Genomic DNA, 16,018 nt, shown 5'->3' with positions numbered 1-16,018 from the left:
TTTGTTCTTTTTCAAGATTGTTTGGTTATTCTGTATCCCTTACATTCCCATGTGAATTTTAGGATCAGCTTGCTAACTTCTGGGGGGGAAATAAAAGGCAGCTGGGGTTTTGATAGAGATTACTTTGAATCTATAGATCAATTTTGGCAGCGTTGCCAATCCATGAATGTGGGATGTCTTTCCATTTATTTAGTTTTTCTTTAATTTCTTTTAACAATGTTTTGTAGTTTTCAGAGTACAAGTGTTCCACTTCTTTTGTTAAATTTATTCTTAAGCATTTATACTTTTTGATTGATTCAGTTATAAATTGAATTGTTTTCTTAATTTCATTTTCAGAGTATTAATTGCTAGTCTCAGTACCTACTTTTGACACCTGGTAGCAAGAGCTAAAAAGTAGGTTAGGAGGCATCAGTTGCTTCAAGTGGAGTAAATTACTTTCATGCCTTCATTGAGAGTGAAGTAGGCATCAGCACTTCTGAGCTGGTGAGGCCACACCCTACAATGACTGTGCTATCAATGACCTGATTCCTCTGTGACTATCACAGAAAAAGACTTTCTCTTGCTAAAGAATGTAGAAATTTTCAATCATTCCATGCGGCTTAACATTTTATTTACTACCCTTATTGTGTAGAGAAAGCACCATACGATTTGAATCATTATTCATTTGGAAAAAAAAGTTGATCTCTAAAAGATTATCATATCCTTTGGCTGACTATGACTTTGCAACCAGTTAACAGAGTGTAAGAGTGTCCTGAAGGCATTGCAGTAGAAGTGATCCAGCTGGAGATTAATTATTACGATGCAAACCTCATTCTACATCATAGAGCAAAGACTTTTGTCCCTTCTGAACACACGTATAAATTCAGATTCAGCAAACTCAAAAATATATCTCTAGTTAAGCCATTCCCTTGCTCAAATAAGCATTATCAGTCTTTTCAAATTATCAGCTGTACTGGACCAGCTGGACATATATATGCAAAATTTCCTTCACCTCTAAATCTCTAGTGCCTGTTAGAGTCCCTTGCACATTGTAGTGCACGTTAAATGTTTTAATGTTTTTATTGAATTAGCTAGATGGAAGAGCTGGAGTCTGGAGATTAAATTCTGATATAATTCAGGGGTCTGTGAATTCTTTAAAAGAATTTTTTAGGGCTTCCCTGGTGGTGCAGTGGTTGAGAGTCCACCTGCCGATGCAGGGGACACGGGTTCGTGCCCCAGTCCGGGAAGATCCCACGTACTGCGGAGCGGCTGGAACCGTGAGCTATGGCTGCTGAGCCTGCGCATCCGGAGCCTGTGCTCCGCAACGGGAGAGGCCACAGCAGGGAGAGGCCCGCGTACCGCAAAAAAAAAAAAAAAAGAATTTTTTAAATGTTGTATTTTCATTTTAATGATAATTCTGAATCACCTGGATCCACATTATAATCAAGTTGCACTGCACAATTTCAGTGCCCATGTTTGTGTTTAAGAAACATTGGTCTAAAACATTACTCAGAATGTATGTTAGCTTCTGATTACAGAGGAGTGCTGGCTGTAAGTGATCGTTCAGTCTTTGGAAAATATAATTGCCTTTACCCAGCAGCACCTTAACCAGCAGGATAGGATATTTCTTAGTTATTTCCTGTTGGTAGATAGAAGAGAGTAGTTAAGAATGATTTTTTATCAGTGTTCCCTTCTATGTCTCAAAAAAAAGGAGGGGGTGTAGAAAGAGAGAAAGAAGGGAAGAGAAGAAGGAAAGAAGGAATAGAGGGCTCTGCAGACATTAATTACGGAGTTTTGAAAGGATGGTGTAAAGATTTGGCCAACAGTGGAATTTTCTTTCTCACTTGATTTTTCTTGATTTCACTTTTATGACCTGTTTCACTGAACTAGAAGAGTAGTCAAGCCCTTGAAATTAGCAGGTCCCCTGACTCCAGTGGTTTACTGTGATAGCGCTCTTTCACTATGTAAGTGTCTCTTGTTTAGGTCATCTCAGATCCTTTATGACGGAAGGTGGGATCTGATAGGCATAAATGAATCTATCAATGTAGATTTCAAAGTACCATTGCAAAGCTTGACTAAAAAAAAATCTTCCAAGTCCTAATTTGTTGAAGGAATCTTTTCATATATACGATAATTGATACAAACAAGTCACAGGCAGGTTAAAATTTTTCCAGCTCTCTTTTCACTATGCACTTGATTTTTCACCTTCCAAAGCAACACGTTTTTTTATCGAGTTTGTTCAAACAAATCTAGATCCTTCATTTGTTTCCTTGAACACACTGCTGTTTGCTTCTCCATAAGGGTTGATTATTGCTGACTTCCTGAGAAGAATATGGAGATGCAAATAGCCAGGTGTTGTCATTGTCATTGCACAAAGGAAAAGCAATTAGAGCTGAACTAGGATAAACCCCATTGACTAGAATCAACTTGAGTAAGTTTCTAAAAGTAGTCTTGGGTTTTACTGTGTTCATTTCCCTGAAGCTGTTTCTGAACGCCTGAGGAAAAGATGGTAGTCTCTCCAACTTCAGTTCCATGGGTATCTCTTAGTCTAAATATTGTAGTCTACTGTGAATAATTTCTGAAAATGGGGGTGAGGGAGTTCAGAAATCAATACCATTTTTTGTAAAAGCCATATAATATGGATACTTTTAAGGAGACAACAGGATGGTAATGAACATTTGCCCTTGTCAGGGGGCAAGTGTATGCCACCTTTTCTGACAAAAGGTGAATTAGAATCTTGGAACCTTATGGTTCAAATAAGTTTCAACTGAAGCAATACACACTTCTCATCTGGATAAAGAAAAACACAAAAAGGCAAAAGCCAAAATATATATATATATTTACCAAAACCCCTCCTGGATGATATAATTGAGATTTTGTTGCTTAATCAGAAACTAAGGAATAGCAGTGGGTGTCCCAAAGCCTGAGTTTTTAGTCTATAATGAACTAGTTAGTCAGTAGTTGCAAAATATACTCAGCATATAACCCCTTCACATGAGCTCCTACTGTAAATAGTTACTCACCTTTCTTTATTTAATAGGTGGGCAGATGTATAAAGATGACTCTGCTCTTTGGCAAAGTATATATATATATTACACACACTGATATTTTGAGTCATGCCGTATACTAGGCTGTTGTCCCAATTAAAATTGTAATTAGAAGAAAGAAAATTATTGGGTTTAATTTTTTCTTTTATATGTTATAAAATTGACTTTTGAATCCTTTTAAAAACATACACTGCTTTAAGTTTGTCTTGGCAAATCTAACTTTTCTGGCTTTGTATTATTTTTAAATTATTATATTTATTTATTTGGTTGCACTGGGTCTTAGTTGAGGTAGGCGGGCTCCTTAGTTGTGGCTCGCCAGCTCCTTAGTTGCAACACACGGGCTCCTTAGTTGTGGCATGCGAACTCTTAGTTGCGGCATGCGTGTGGGATCTAGTTCCCTGAGCAGGGATCGAACCCAGGCCCCCTGCATTGAAAGCGCAGAATCTTAACCATTGTGCCACCAGGGAAGTCTCTCTGGCTTTGTATTGATAAACATAGAACTGACATAGAAGTACTCTATAGCATTAAATTTTCATATGTCATATCAGAATGCTTTTGGCTGCAGGTAACAGAAATTCCCAACTCAGTTGGCTTAAACAATAAGGAATGAATCATTGCATATGACAGAAAGTTCTGAACTGGTTAATCCTTTGCCTCCATGACATCATTCAAGATTCAAAATCTTTTCATCTTTCTACTCTGCCAGCCTCAGCTTTATTGGTCTCATCCCCTGGTTTCTCATAGTTTCATTTGGCTGCAGCAGCTCTGAGGTGTCATATTCTTTTTTTTTTTGAGGTGTCATATTCTTATCATAACCAGAGGCAAAATATTTTCTTAGGGTCTTCCAACAGATTTTCCTTCACATCTCATTGTTCAGACTGGGTCACGTGCCCAAAGCAGTTAAGGGAAGGGGATATGTCCACCGTGATTCATTTAAAGCAACAAAGACGTTAGCCTGAATCACATAAGTGATGGTTGGACAGGGGGGAAGGTGGATATTTGCATAGAATTAGAGTGCTGTTTACAAGGAAGAATGGGAAAATGCCAGTGAGGTGTACACAACAAAATTTGACATGTAGGGGTCCCTAAAGCTCAAATTAAGAACCCTTTTTGTAGGATCTTTAAATTCTATTATTGCAGCCCTTGAAGCTGTATTCTCTGATCATATGCATTCATTTTGTTCTGCATAGAAACCTGGTCAGGGCAGACCCCCAACCTGGAGACTAGGATCCAGTACAGTCTTAAGAAACCAGCCACACAGCATGACAAGAGCTAGGGAGAAGGAGGACAGTCAGAGGCTAGCAGAGCCTCCAGGAAATGGGGGCAGAGCTGTAAATCCCCAAAGAAGACCAGGTTTGAGCAAGGGTGTGGCAAATCTTGACTGTGTATGTGAGGTCTAAGAGAGGTCAGGTTGCGGAGAACATGACAGCAGGGCACTTTGAGAAATGCATGCAGAGTGGATGCAGGGAGTGTCCCAGCTTGTCCAGTCCAATACCTGGAAAACAAGGTAGCAAGTGGGCCCAGAGCCAGCTGACTGGGTACAGTACAGGGCTCTTGAGATCCAAGTCTCCACTGGCTCCTCTTAGGTATGCTTGGGAGTGGGGTTGGTGGAGCATGCAGTTAAATGGATGCTCATTTGGAAAGTTGTAATGAAGCTCTGGCAGGGCAGGAATTTATACAAATGGAATGTTAAAATTTGGTTTTGTTAATGTAATGGTATGCCCTTGACTTTTTATGGTAGGTCAGTGTAAGAAACAGCCATATGATTTCTACATTGAATATAAAAGTTCTGTTGTCCATTCTGCTCTTCCCTTTTCCCCCAGGTCTTCACATGACTTGTTCCTTCAGCTCTTCTCTGACAGCTTTTCCCTGAGCCCTCACCCCTGACTCTTAACTGCTCCCTGCTCCTTATTTTTCTTCATAGCTCTTATTGCTGCTGGAAAGTTTATTTACTATTTATTGTCTTTCTCCTCCACTAGAAGTAGGCTTCATAAAGATGGGAACTTTGCTTTCTTGTTCATGCTATATTATCTCCAGTAATGAGAACGTACTTGGGATATTGTAGGCACTCAATTAAGATTTGCTGAATGAATGAGATACCTCTTCATATTCTTCCTGAAGTTTTTGTCTCCTAATGAATCTATGTTCTTTCTTTTATTGAGTAATGGGAACTATGTTTTCTGTTTCCTTTTTTGCCTCAGCTACCAGAATTGCTAAACTAAATTTGGGGTTCATTTGCAATAACCATTCTTAGCTTGGGATATGTGTACTTCTTCAATTACTATAGAACTTCTAAAAAGTATTCAATTCAGTTTCAATATTTTTTATTGTAAGTTGCCTCAAATCCCATAAGGAAGTAAATGAGGATTGAAGAATAATAAATGAACTGACTGATTGACTGAAGGGTAACTGGGAGAAGTCAAAAAAGAACACCAGGCTTTTGAGTCTGGATGAAAAAGAATACTGGAGCTATTGTTAATGGAAATTGGTACCAGATCAAAACATTACTCATAAAAGTATCTTTCTCTGTCACCATTTTGGGCACAACTCACTCCATTGTTATTGCTTGGTCAGTTTTTTTCCTCTTCCCCAGTAGGCTTTGAATGCCATGATGGGAGGGACTCTTTCTTTCTTGTTTATGGTCCATAGTGCCTAGCACAGTACCTGGCACATAGTGTCGTTTCTTTACCACTTATTTTTTTAATCCATTTTTAATTGAAATATAGTTAATTTCAATGTTGTGTTAGTTTACCACTTATTTTTAACTTTAAATCCCTACATTAGTAAATATTGACTAGTTTGTCATCTGCTCTTACCTTTTCAAACTGCAATTTCCCCTCTTTATGGATTTCCAGACTTCCTTCATTTCTCAGTGACTTCCTTCCCATCAAGGACCTTCATTCCTTTAACTACAGCAGCCTCCCACTCCAGTGCTCATGAATATGTGCCTTTTCTTCCTTTCTAAGTCTCCTGAATCTCATACCCCTGATGGATAAGCCAAAGGTGACTCATCACCTCATAGACTTCTAACTGGAAGGGGCCAGAGAGACCATCTCATCTAATTGGCTCATCTCCAGTTGGTCCAGGGAAGTGAAGGGAATTGCCCTGAGTCACACTGCTAGTTGGCAGCAGGGCCAAAATTAGAGCACAGAGCTCTTAACTCTGGATGCACATCTCACACTGCAGAAGGAGCAAGCCCGTTTCTAGCTCCAGAAAGGGCAAGTACTATAACAAAAGTAGAAAGAGGGCTTCCCTGGTAGTGCAGCGGTTGGGAGTCCACCTGCTGATGTGGGGGGGCGTGCGTTCGTGCCCCGGTCCGGGAGGATCCCACGTGCCGCAGAGCTGTTGGGCCTGTGAGCCATGGCCACTGGGCCTGCGCGTCCGGGGCCTGTGCTCCGCGACGGGAGAGGCCACGGCCGTGGGAGGCCCGCCTACAGCAAAAAAAAAAAAAAAAAAAAAAAAAAAAAAAAGTAGAAAGATATGTTTTCCTCTTAGTTGGAAATATCTTAAATGCATTGTATCATAGGAGTTAAGTGTCAGACTACCTAAGTTTGATCTTGGTTGTATTTACTCTTTGGACAAGTTATTTAACCTTTCTATTGTGGTAAATCCTTTTTGTCTTTTTTCTATGCATTTGTATATTTAATATACATATTTAAATCTGTAAGTGTGGTTTGTTTAATATTGAGAGAAGTTATGTGTGTGCATTTTTACATACATAAATGGAATGATACTGGTTCTATTAGTTTCTTTCACTTAACAGTGTCTTAAGGAAATTAAATATTTCCTTAAGGAATATTAAATTTTCTTTAATAGCTTCTTTTTGGCCACGTGGCAGGTGGGATCTTAGTTCCCCGACCAGGGATCGAACCCATGCCCCCTGCAGTAGAAGCACAGAGTATTAACCACTAGATCGCCAGGGAAGTCCCAGGGGAACCTTTCTATATTGTTGCAGTTAATTCTATCTTGTTCCTTTAATGACCACAGAGTATTCCATAATATGTATGGTTATTTAACCACTTCCACATTAATTAATATTTAATTTATATCTTCTCATTTTTTACTATTACAGTTCTGCAGAGAAGCCTTTATGCAGATTTTGTTGTGCATACATGTGACTGCCTTCACTAGGACTGATATTCAGAAATGCAAATACTAGTAGGCACAAAGTCCCCTCTTTTCTATTCTGAAAATAGGCTATGGCTACGTCATTCATTGATTCAATTTCTGCAATATATGTTGAAATTAACTGAGCAGGAGGTGAGTCTTGTGACTGCATGTATTGTGTTAGGAACTGGGAGCATTTTAGAGAAATTAGTCCTCATCTTTTTCTTGTATTATAAGGAAAGTACATTGTGTTCCTGACTTCGAGGGAAAACAAAAAATAAACTTCCTCCTCCTCCCCCTTCCAAGAGACTAAGATTAGTGAAATTATGCTAAGCAACCTCTGCTTGACTCTGTGATGGCATTAACTGCACAGTACTGTAATTGTTGGTACTTATCTGTTTATACCCACCCCCTAAACTTTGGGCTGCTTAAAGGGTAAAGATTATGTTTTATCAATTTTTGTATCCCTAGAACATTAGCATGATACTGGTGCATAATTACATTTTATTCAATAAATGAGTGAATTCAGTTCAGCATTGATATTTGTTGAGTACCGAGTATGTGCAAAGATTACTAAGAACCAACAGGAACAGAGATGAAGCAAAGTTTTACCCTCAAGGAATTTATAGTCTAATGGGAGAAATGGATATAGGCTGAAAACATCTAGGAATCAAGGCATTAGTAACAGGTGTGATTTAAGTACAAAGTACTGTGGGACTTCCAAGGAGGACTAATTAAGGCTGACTGAGAATATTAAGGGAGGTTTTCACAAAGGAAGTGGCATTTGAGGCATTTTAACTGGGCCTGATAGGGCAGGTTGGTGACTTTTCTATGTAAGTTATCATTTTGGTGACTTTAAACATATGCTTCAGAAACCATTTTGTCACCATTTAGATATCATGTTACCTTAGGGCTACAGAAAGGCTGGAAGTGGAGTGTTATACTTGGGTTCTGGAGCTAGGGCCTCAGAGCCAAGATCAAGTCAAAGGAGTTTTAGTTCCCAGCCCATCTGTGGAGGAAGAAGTTGTTTCCATTAAAAAAAAAAAAAAAGTCAATTCTGAGTGCCTTGGCGTGCTGTTTCTCCTCTCTTTAAGAATAAAATAACGCAAAAACCTTTCTTGGCCCCACTTCCTTGAACAGCTACCACCCCATTTCTTTGATATGCTGTGCAGAAAACTCCTTAAGTAATCTGTCTCCAATTCTTTTTCTCACATTATATTTTAAACCCACTTCTATCGTGCGCTCACCCCTGCCAGTGCATCAAAACTGTTCTTGTCGGGCTTCCCTGGTGGCTCAGTGGTTAAGAATCCACCTGGCAATGCAGGGGACACGGGTTCGAGCCCTGGTTGGGGAAGATCCCACATGCAGTGGAGCAACTAAGCCCGTGCGCCACAACTACTGAGCCTGTGCTGTAGAGCCCACAAGCCACAGCTACTGAGCCCACATGCCACAACTACCGAAGCCCACACGCCTAGAGCCCGTGCTCTGCAACAAGAGAAGCCACCGCAATGAGAAGCCCACGCACCGCCATGAAGAGTAGCCCCTGCTCGCCGCAACTGGAGAAAGCCCGTGCACAGCAACAAAGACCCAATGCAGCCAAAAATAAACAAATTTATTTAAAAAAACAAACAAAACTGTTCTTGTCAGGATCAACAGTGACCTCATTGTTACTCAATCTAATGGTCAATTTTTAGTCTTCTTTTACCTGACTTATTAGCAGCATTTGATGCAGACCATTCTTTCCTCTCTGATACACTTTCTTCCCTTAATTTCTAGAATACCATGCTAATTCTTTTCCTACGTGACTGTTTATTCCTTTTCAGTCTCCTTTGCTGGTTCTTCCCTTCCCAGACCCTTCCCAGACTTAATGTTGAAGGAAGGGTACAGGTTTTGTCCTCGGTCCTCTTCCTTTCCCTGCCTAAACTCACTCCCTTGATTATACATCTAGTTTCAAGGTTTTAAATATAATCTACATTCCACTGATTCCAAAATGTATATCTTCAACCCAGACTTCTCTTCTGAACTCTCTATATATCTTCCACTACTTCCTCAACATATCTCCTGCTCCAGGCCTGCTTCACTTGGAGACTTTCCCACCTCAGTTGATAGTAACTTCATCCTTCCAGGCACAAAAGCAAAAATCCTGGAAGTCATTATTGGAGTCCTCTGGAAATCAAGTTGGTGTAATCTTCAGAATATATGCAGAATCTTTTTCTCACCCCTTCTACTGTTCAAGTCACCATCCTCTCTCAAACAGCTTACTGGAGTAGCTTCCTAATTTGTACCCTTGCTGCACCCCAGACACACATACAGACACATACACTACTGCATGTTCTTAGCACTGCAGCCAGAGTCATCTTTTAGCACCTTTTTGCTCAAAATCCTCCAAAGGCTTCTCATTTTACTCAGAAAAAGTCCAGGTCCTTACAGAGGCCTACAAAGGCTTATAAGCTCTGCACCAGCACCCACCCCTGCCATCACCCCTCTAGCCTCCTCTTGGGCTTTCTTGATGTTCCTCCACAGTCATGCTCCCCCACAAGCTTTTTTTTACACTAGCTTTTCCCTCTTCCTGCTGTGCTCCTCCCCCAGATGTCCACATGGACGACAGCCTCACCTTCTAGCCTTTGATTAAATGTCTCAACCATCTCGATGAAGCCAACCCTGACCATCTTTTTAAAAACTGAAGTCTGCCACCATCTTCATTTCTCTTTTTTTTTTTTCCACGCTGCTTTCCTCCTCCTGCCCCCCGCCATGGCATTTATAACCTTCTAACATACTGTGTAATTTACACTACAATGGAAACTCCAAGAGCGCAAGACTTTGCTTCTTTTGTTCACCATATATCCCAAGCATCAGAAGCCGTGCTTAGCATCTAGTGGGACTCTTAGTAAAGATCTGCCAAATGAGTGAAGAATCATAGATCTCTCTTTGACAAGGACCCAAAATGCCTTGATTGTCTTTCACTTAATTTGCTTGAGTAGGTAGGGTGATAGTGTAGGAAGAGTACTGGGCTAATGACCAGGCTCTAGCCTAGGACCATCCTTGCTGTTTGTGTGACTGTGACAGTAGTATTGAGTTTGTGAAAGTTTATTAAGCTATGCACTTATGATATGTACATTTTTCTCTTTTATATATACATAAATTTTAAAGTCTTCAAATATTTTATTTCCACATGTAGGTTTTTAGATTATAATTGGGATTCTACTTGCTTTTTCACAAAATAATTCATCATGAATATTTTCCCTAACATTATTCTTCCAGAGCATGATTTTTAATGGTTATGCAAGTACTTTGAAAAGTATAAAACACTATACAGGGCTTCCCTGCTGGCACAGTGGTTGGGAGTCCGCCTGCCGATGCAGGGGACACGGGTTCGTGCCCTGGTCCGGCAGGATCCCGCATGCCGCGGAGCGGCTGGGCCCATGAGCCATGGCCTCTGGGCCTGTGCTTCCGGAGCGTGTGCTCCGTGGCGGGAGAGGCCGCAGCAGTGAGACGCCTGCGTACCACAAAAAAAAAACCCAAAAAAACCAAAAAAACACCATACAACGTGCCATGGTGATATGTTATTCTTTCTTTAAGAAATTGAAAGTTTGTTTTGAAGTAATTTGATTTCTTCCCTTTTTCTACAGGGGACATGGTCTCAGAGTACCGAGAACCTTTGATCCACACCTTTCTGAGGGGAGCAAGAGATCCAGATAGTGCTCACAGGGCCAGCAGCTTATCTAATCTTGGAGAACTGTGCCAGAGGTTGGACTTCATGCTGGGCTCTGTGGTTCATGAGGTACTGCATGTTGATTCCTTTCTCTAAAGTTTGTCTTTACTTGAACCTATGATATAGCTCAGCACTGGGAGTTAGGAGACCTGTGTTCTTTTTCTAGATCCAGTAAGTCATTTAACCTCCCTCAGCCTCGCTAGTCTCATATGTATATTGAAAGTTGATTTAGTAGGAATTTTTTAATTGCAAGTGACAGGAAGTCATCTTAACCTACTTTAAGCCATAAAAGAGGATTTATTATAAAGAGTCCAAGGAAACATAACAGAATTGAAGAAGCTTTGAGGAAGTGCAAGCAGAAGTTTACCCTAGTTTTCTGGGCCATCTGTGAGTCTCATCTCTGTTTACAGAAAACTCTCAGGCAAATACATACTCTAATTGGCCCTCTTCGGTTGGAGGTGCCTTGTATTCAGGGAGACAGGGTCTTATCAGAAAAGAGTAATTAAGTTCCATGTTTTGTTCACCGCCTTATACCCAGTGCCTGGTACGTAGTAGGTAAAGGATAAATGAGCAGCCAAAATAATAGCCATACAAGATGTTGGCACTGGACACGTCTCCAGTGTTTAGAGTTTAAGATTTAAACTGGTTTTAGAGTTTAAGATTTAGTGAAAGGTACGTTGCACTGTTGTCCTCTATGAATATCTTTCTTTAGCCTCTTAAATTTTATCTTTGCCCTTGTGTTTACTCTGTCATCAATATATGAACATATGTCTCAAGTACATACTATGTACTAGACACTCTGCTATTTAAAGATGATGATGGGCAAAAGAAGACTAGTTAATATGTTGCCAGGTGTCTTTTTACTCAGTGGGCTTCACCATCTTAAATCTTTAAGGAAGAAGATGGCTTATAAATTATAAATATGTAAATAAAATACAGTTTATATTACCTTATTATTTATGAGAGACTAGATTTTTCATATAAGCACATAAGTTTACAAGATCAAAAACTTAGTAACTTTGTAATACTGGCTTCTTTCACATTATTCAGTATCCTAGGGCTGACCATGTTGAACATCAAATCTTAAGTATCTACTGTATCTACTGAGAAGGAATTTTCTTCAGTGTCTGGTGATTGTGTCTTATCAACAAGCAGAGAAACATGCTCATGGATGTATACATATGCTTGAATTTATGGTATTTCCTGACTCCTGAGCTTTATATGCTTAGTTTAATTGATTATAAAGGCTACTTATCGTTAAATTTCAACTTAGGACTTTTAGGAAAGTTATACATAGTTTTTCCTCTTTTTTTTTAAAAAAAAATTATTTATTTATTTATTTTTGGCTGCGTTGGGTCTTCGTTGCTGCGTGCAGGCTTTCTCTAGTTGTGGCTAGCAGGGGCTACTCTTCGTTGCGGTGCACGGGCTTCTCACTGTGGTGGCTTCTCTTGTGGAGCACGGGCTCTAGGTGCACGGGCTTCAGTAGTTGCAGCTTGCGGGCTTTGGAGCACAGGCTCAGTAATCGTGGCACTCGAGCTTAGTTGCTCTGCGGCATGTGGGATCTTCCTGGACCAGGGCTCAAACCCGTGTCCCCTGCACTGGCAGGCGGATTCTTAACTACTGTGCCACGAGGGAAGTCCTCCTCTCCTTTAACTCTAACTCGAGGGACACAGCCCTATGCCCAACTTTCTGTATCTGTTTTTAATAACTTAGAAACAATGATTACTACCAACTTAAAACCTTTCAGTGCTCTAATATACATGAACTATTGGGCGCCTGATTTTTGTTTTGGATGGCACTTTGCAAATCTCTTATTCTTTAGTGTATTAACTTGTAACACTTAAGGACTTTGCAGGTCTATTTGGTTATAGCAGCTAAAGATTTCAGTCTGTTATAAATAATCTGGGTCAATTTTGAAATGGTTCCCACATTTTTTTTCTCTGTTTATTTGATCTGTTCACATGACTCAACCCAAAGTGAACCATAAACCATGAACTGAAACAAACTCATGGACCATGATCTGAACCAAACCCCAATATTATTATTCTTAATAACAGAGATAGAATTCACATACTATACAATTCACCCACTTAAAGGGTATAATTCAGTGGTTTTTAGTGTACTCACAAAGTTGAGTAAGCATCCCCCAGTTTTTTTAAACATGGCCATGAGCTGAATAAAAATTTCCCCCAGATCTCCAAGTGAATCAGCTCAGATTTGACAGTATCCCATACATTTTCTAAAGCCAATGAACTCAAACTGTGCCTGACATCATGATCTTCTCTGAACCCAAAAACTGAGACCGTATTTCTGTTTGAGTTCCTACATCTTCTTTCCTTTTTCTCTCTTAAGGAGACTGTTGCATGCTGGTGGCATATGATTTCCTGTTGAAAAAATTTCTTGGTTTGGTTAATTAGAAAGATTGAGCTAAAGCAGGTTTTGTAACATTTAAGAAGTATCATCTTTCTGGAGACCACCCGACCTGTTGAAAGAGAACCAAATTTCCAAGCATACTTGGGGATGGGAATAAATGAGGCCCTGTCCCACCACCCACTTACCTGTGTTCACTTGGTCAGATGACCTAGACTCTGGGCTTGGTTTCCTGACCTAGAAAATGGGATTAAAATATCTATAATGCAGGATTGTTACAAGGATGTAGGGATAATGTATATGAGTAATACAGTGATTTATTCAACAATTGTTACTGAGAGCCTACTATATGCCAAGCAGCATTCTGGACACCTACAACATATCATTCTTCAAAATGGACAGTGATTCCCATTGGCATGGAGCTTACGTTCTAGGGAGAGGAGACAGACAGTAAATGATATACATATTAAAATATATAGTATGGTAGACAATGATAAGTTCTGTGGAAAATAAGAAAAAGTAGAGCAAGTAAGGGTGACCAGGATTATAGTATTAGGTGGAGGGGAGGTTGCAGTCTAAATGGGGTAGTCAAGGTAAGCCCCATTGAGAAGGTGATTTTTGAGTGAAGAAATTTTACTTTTCTGTATTAAGATTTTTCTTTAAGGAGCATTTTGGTCATTTGAAGGGAGCTGACAATGACAGTGATGAGGATGGACAGCAAGGAGATGAGAACAGGGGTAACCAGTGTCCTTCAAATGTCCTCAGTCGTACATTTACCAAACACCTGCAGTGTTCCAGGCCCCTTTGTTACAGGCCAGGAATACAAAACCCAAAAGATACTACCTTGTCTTCTGGGCATGGGCAACCTGTGGAAGATACAAACAGCAATGATTACAGTTACAGTCCAGTTAATTGTGCTAGGTGCTATGGGAGCACATTTTAGGAGCCCCTCAGTCAGGTTTGGGTGTTGTCAAAGATGTGCTGGAGGAAGAGACTCTTAGAGCTGAATCTGGAGAACAGGTAGAAATTAGGTAGCCCAAAAAAGCAGAGGCGAGCATTTCAGCAGAGGGAGCAGCTTGTGCAAAGGCACTGTGGTGTGGGAGTGTGGGACAACCTGACATGTTTGAAGAACTATAGGAAGATCCAAAAGGTTAGAGTGAAGGGGTGGGACGAGCGGTTAGCTGGTAGCAGGTCTGAAACAAGAGACCAGGCAGAGGCTACATGATGAAGGGCCTTGTTAGCTTTACAACCTTCTGGCTCACAGCGAGAATTGAGCATTGCTTATTAAGCCCTCAGAAATGAAGTATGAATAGGTAGTAGACTGTTTGCTTGCCATGGGTGCTAACACAAAGAGAGAATCCTTCCTTTTGTTTCAACCTTAGAATTGAATGTGAGGAGCTGCTGCCCTGGGGGCACCTGTCAGGCAATCCCCTTGTCCAGTGACCCTGCCCCACTTCTAGAGACCTGGACACTGTAACATCAATCCCAGGAGTGTTTATTATCATTAATAATTGTGAGCACAACAAGGACAGAACCAGTCTTTTTTGTTTTTTTTTTTTTTTTTTTTTTTTTTTTAGAACCAGTCTTTATTTACCTTTGTATACCGCCTAGCGCCAAACACAGCATTTGGCATATAGTAGATACTCAGTAAGTGTTTACTGATTAATATTGAAGGAAGAGGAAGATAAGGCTTACTTGGGAAGACAAGTTCCTACATGTTTTAAAAATAGTAATTGGGACTTCCCTAGCGGTCCACTCGGCGCTTCCCCTGCAGGGGGCATGGGTTCGATCCCTAGTCAGGGAATTAAGATCCTGCATGCTGCATGATGCGGCCAAAACAAAATAGTAACCATAGCAAGCACTTAACACTCTTCTTAGTGCCTTATGTAAGTCAGCTGATCCAGTCCTCAAAGAGGAAACTGAGGCACAGAGAAATTAAATCAGTTGCCAAGTTCATGACGATTGGAAGTGGCAAAGTTGGGATTTGAATGTAGGCAGTTGGTTCCTGTATCTGTGCTCTTAACCACTCCTCTATATTGTCTCTCAATAAATGTTTCAATTCGTTTATAAGATTACTTTTGTGCCCTTGAAAAAGAAGCGAGTTGCCATGTAAGAAAAGCTACTGACAGGAAGGGTCATGTAGCTCTGTTTTAATAGCACTGTTTTGGGCAGTAAAACTTCAGAAGACAATATATTCCCACTGATTTGAAAAACCAGGTGTTTCCATCCCACATAATTTCTGTCTCTTCTTTTTAGATGTTCCTTCTTATGTAGCATCCAACACTTGCCATGTCATCAGTGCCATACCAGCTGCCTTGGGTGGACTGCAAGTTTGAACATGATTGGACACCTGACAGTCTTAGTATTTCAGCCATTGAGTCCTCCTGTAGTCAGACCACTCTTGTCCATTCTCATTGAAAAAGTGGGAGATTTGGCCTGGCTTTTAAGTAATTCTTCATTCATTTGTTTTTCATTTGACAAATACTTACTGAGCACTTACTCTGTGCCAGTTATGAGACTACAACCAAGCCTTATGCTAGGTGTGGGGGATCCAGCTCTGAACACAGCGAAGTTCCTGTCCTTGTGGAGCTGACATGCTAGAGAGGAGAGTTAGGTAACAAAGAAGCAAGTGTGTAAACAAATATATACTGTGCCAGATGGAGTAAGTGCGAAGGAGATGAATCTAGTAAGGCAAGGGACATGGAGGGAGTTTGCTGTTGTATGTGAACTTGGATGGACAGGAGAAGCTTCACTGATGAGTGACTTAAGCAGAGCCCTGCAGGGAGCAGGAGCTGACCCGGGC

General features: G+C 40.5%; 1 protein-coding gene across 2 annotated transcripts in view; it reads left to right on the top strand.

Annotated features, from left to right (window-relative positions):
• TANGO6 (transport and golgi organization 6 homolog) overlaps positions 1-16,018 on the top strand; it is a 184,705-nt gene that overhangs the window by 126,413 nt on the left and 42,274 nt on the right. For both annotated transcript variants that reach the window (XM_024733730.1, XM_024733734.1), the window contains one exon: positions 10,763-10,914. In XM_024733730.1, the coding sequence (XP_024589498.1) occupies positions 10,763-10,914 (152 nt within the window). The remainder of the gene's footprint in view (positions 1-10,762; positions 10,915-16,018) is intronic.

Source organism: Neophocaena asiaeorientalis, unplaced genomic scaffold (assembly GCF_003031525.2).
Source record: "Neophocaena asiaeorientalis asiaeorientalis breed wild unplaced genomic scaffold, Neophocaena_asiaeorientalis_V1.1 scaffold90, whole genome shotgun sequence".
Taxonomy (NCBI): domain Eukaryota; kingdom Metazoa; phylum Chordata; class Mammalia; order Artiodactyla; family Phocoenidae; genus Neophocaena; species Neophocaena asiaeorientalis.
Note: the sequence above shows the minus strand (reverse complement) of the source record. Positions and strands in the feature narration are given on the sequence as shown.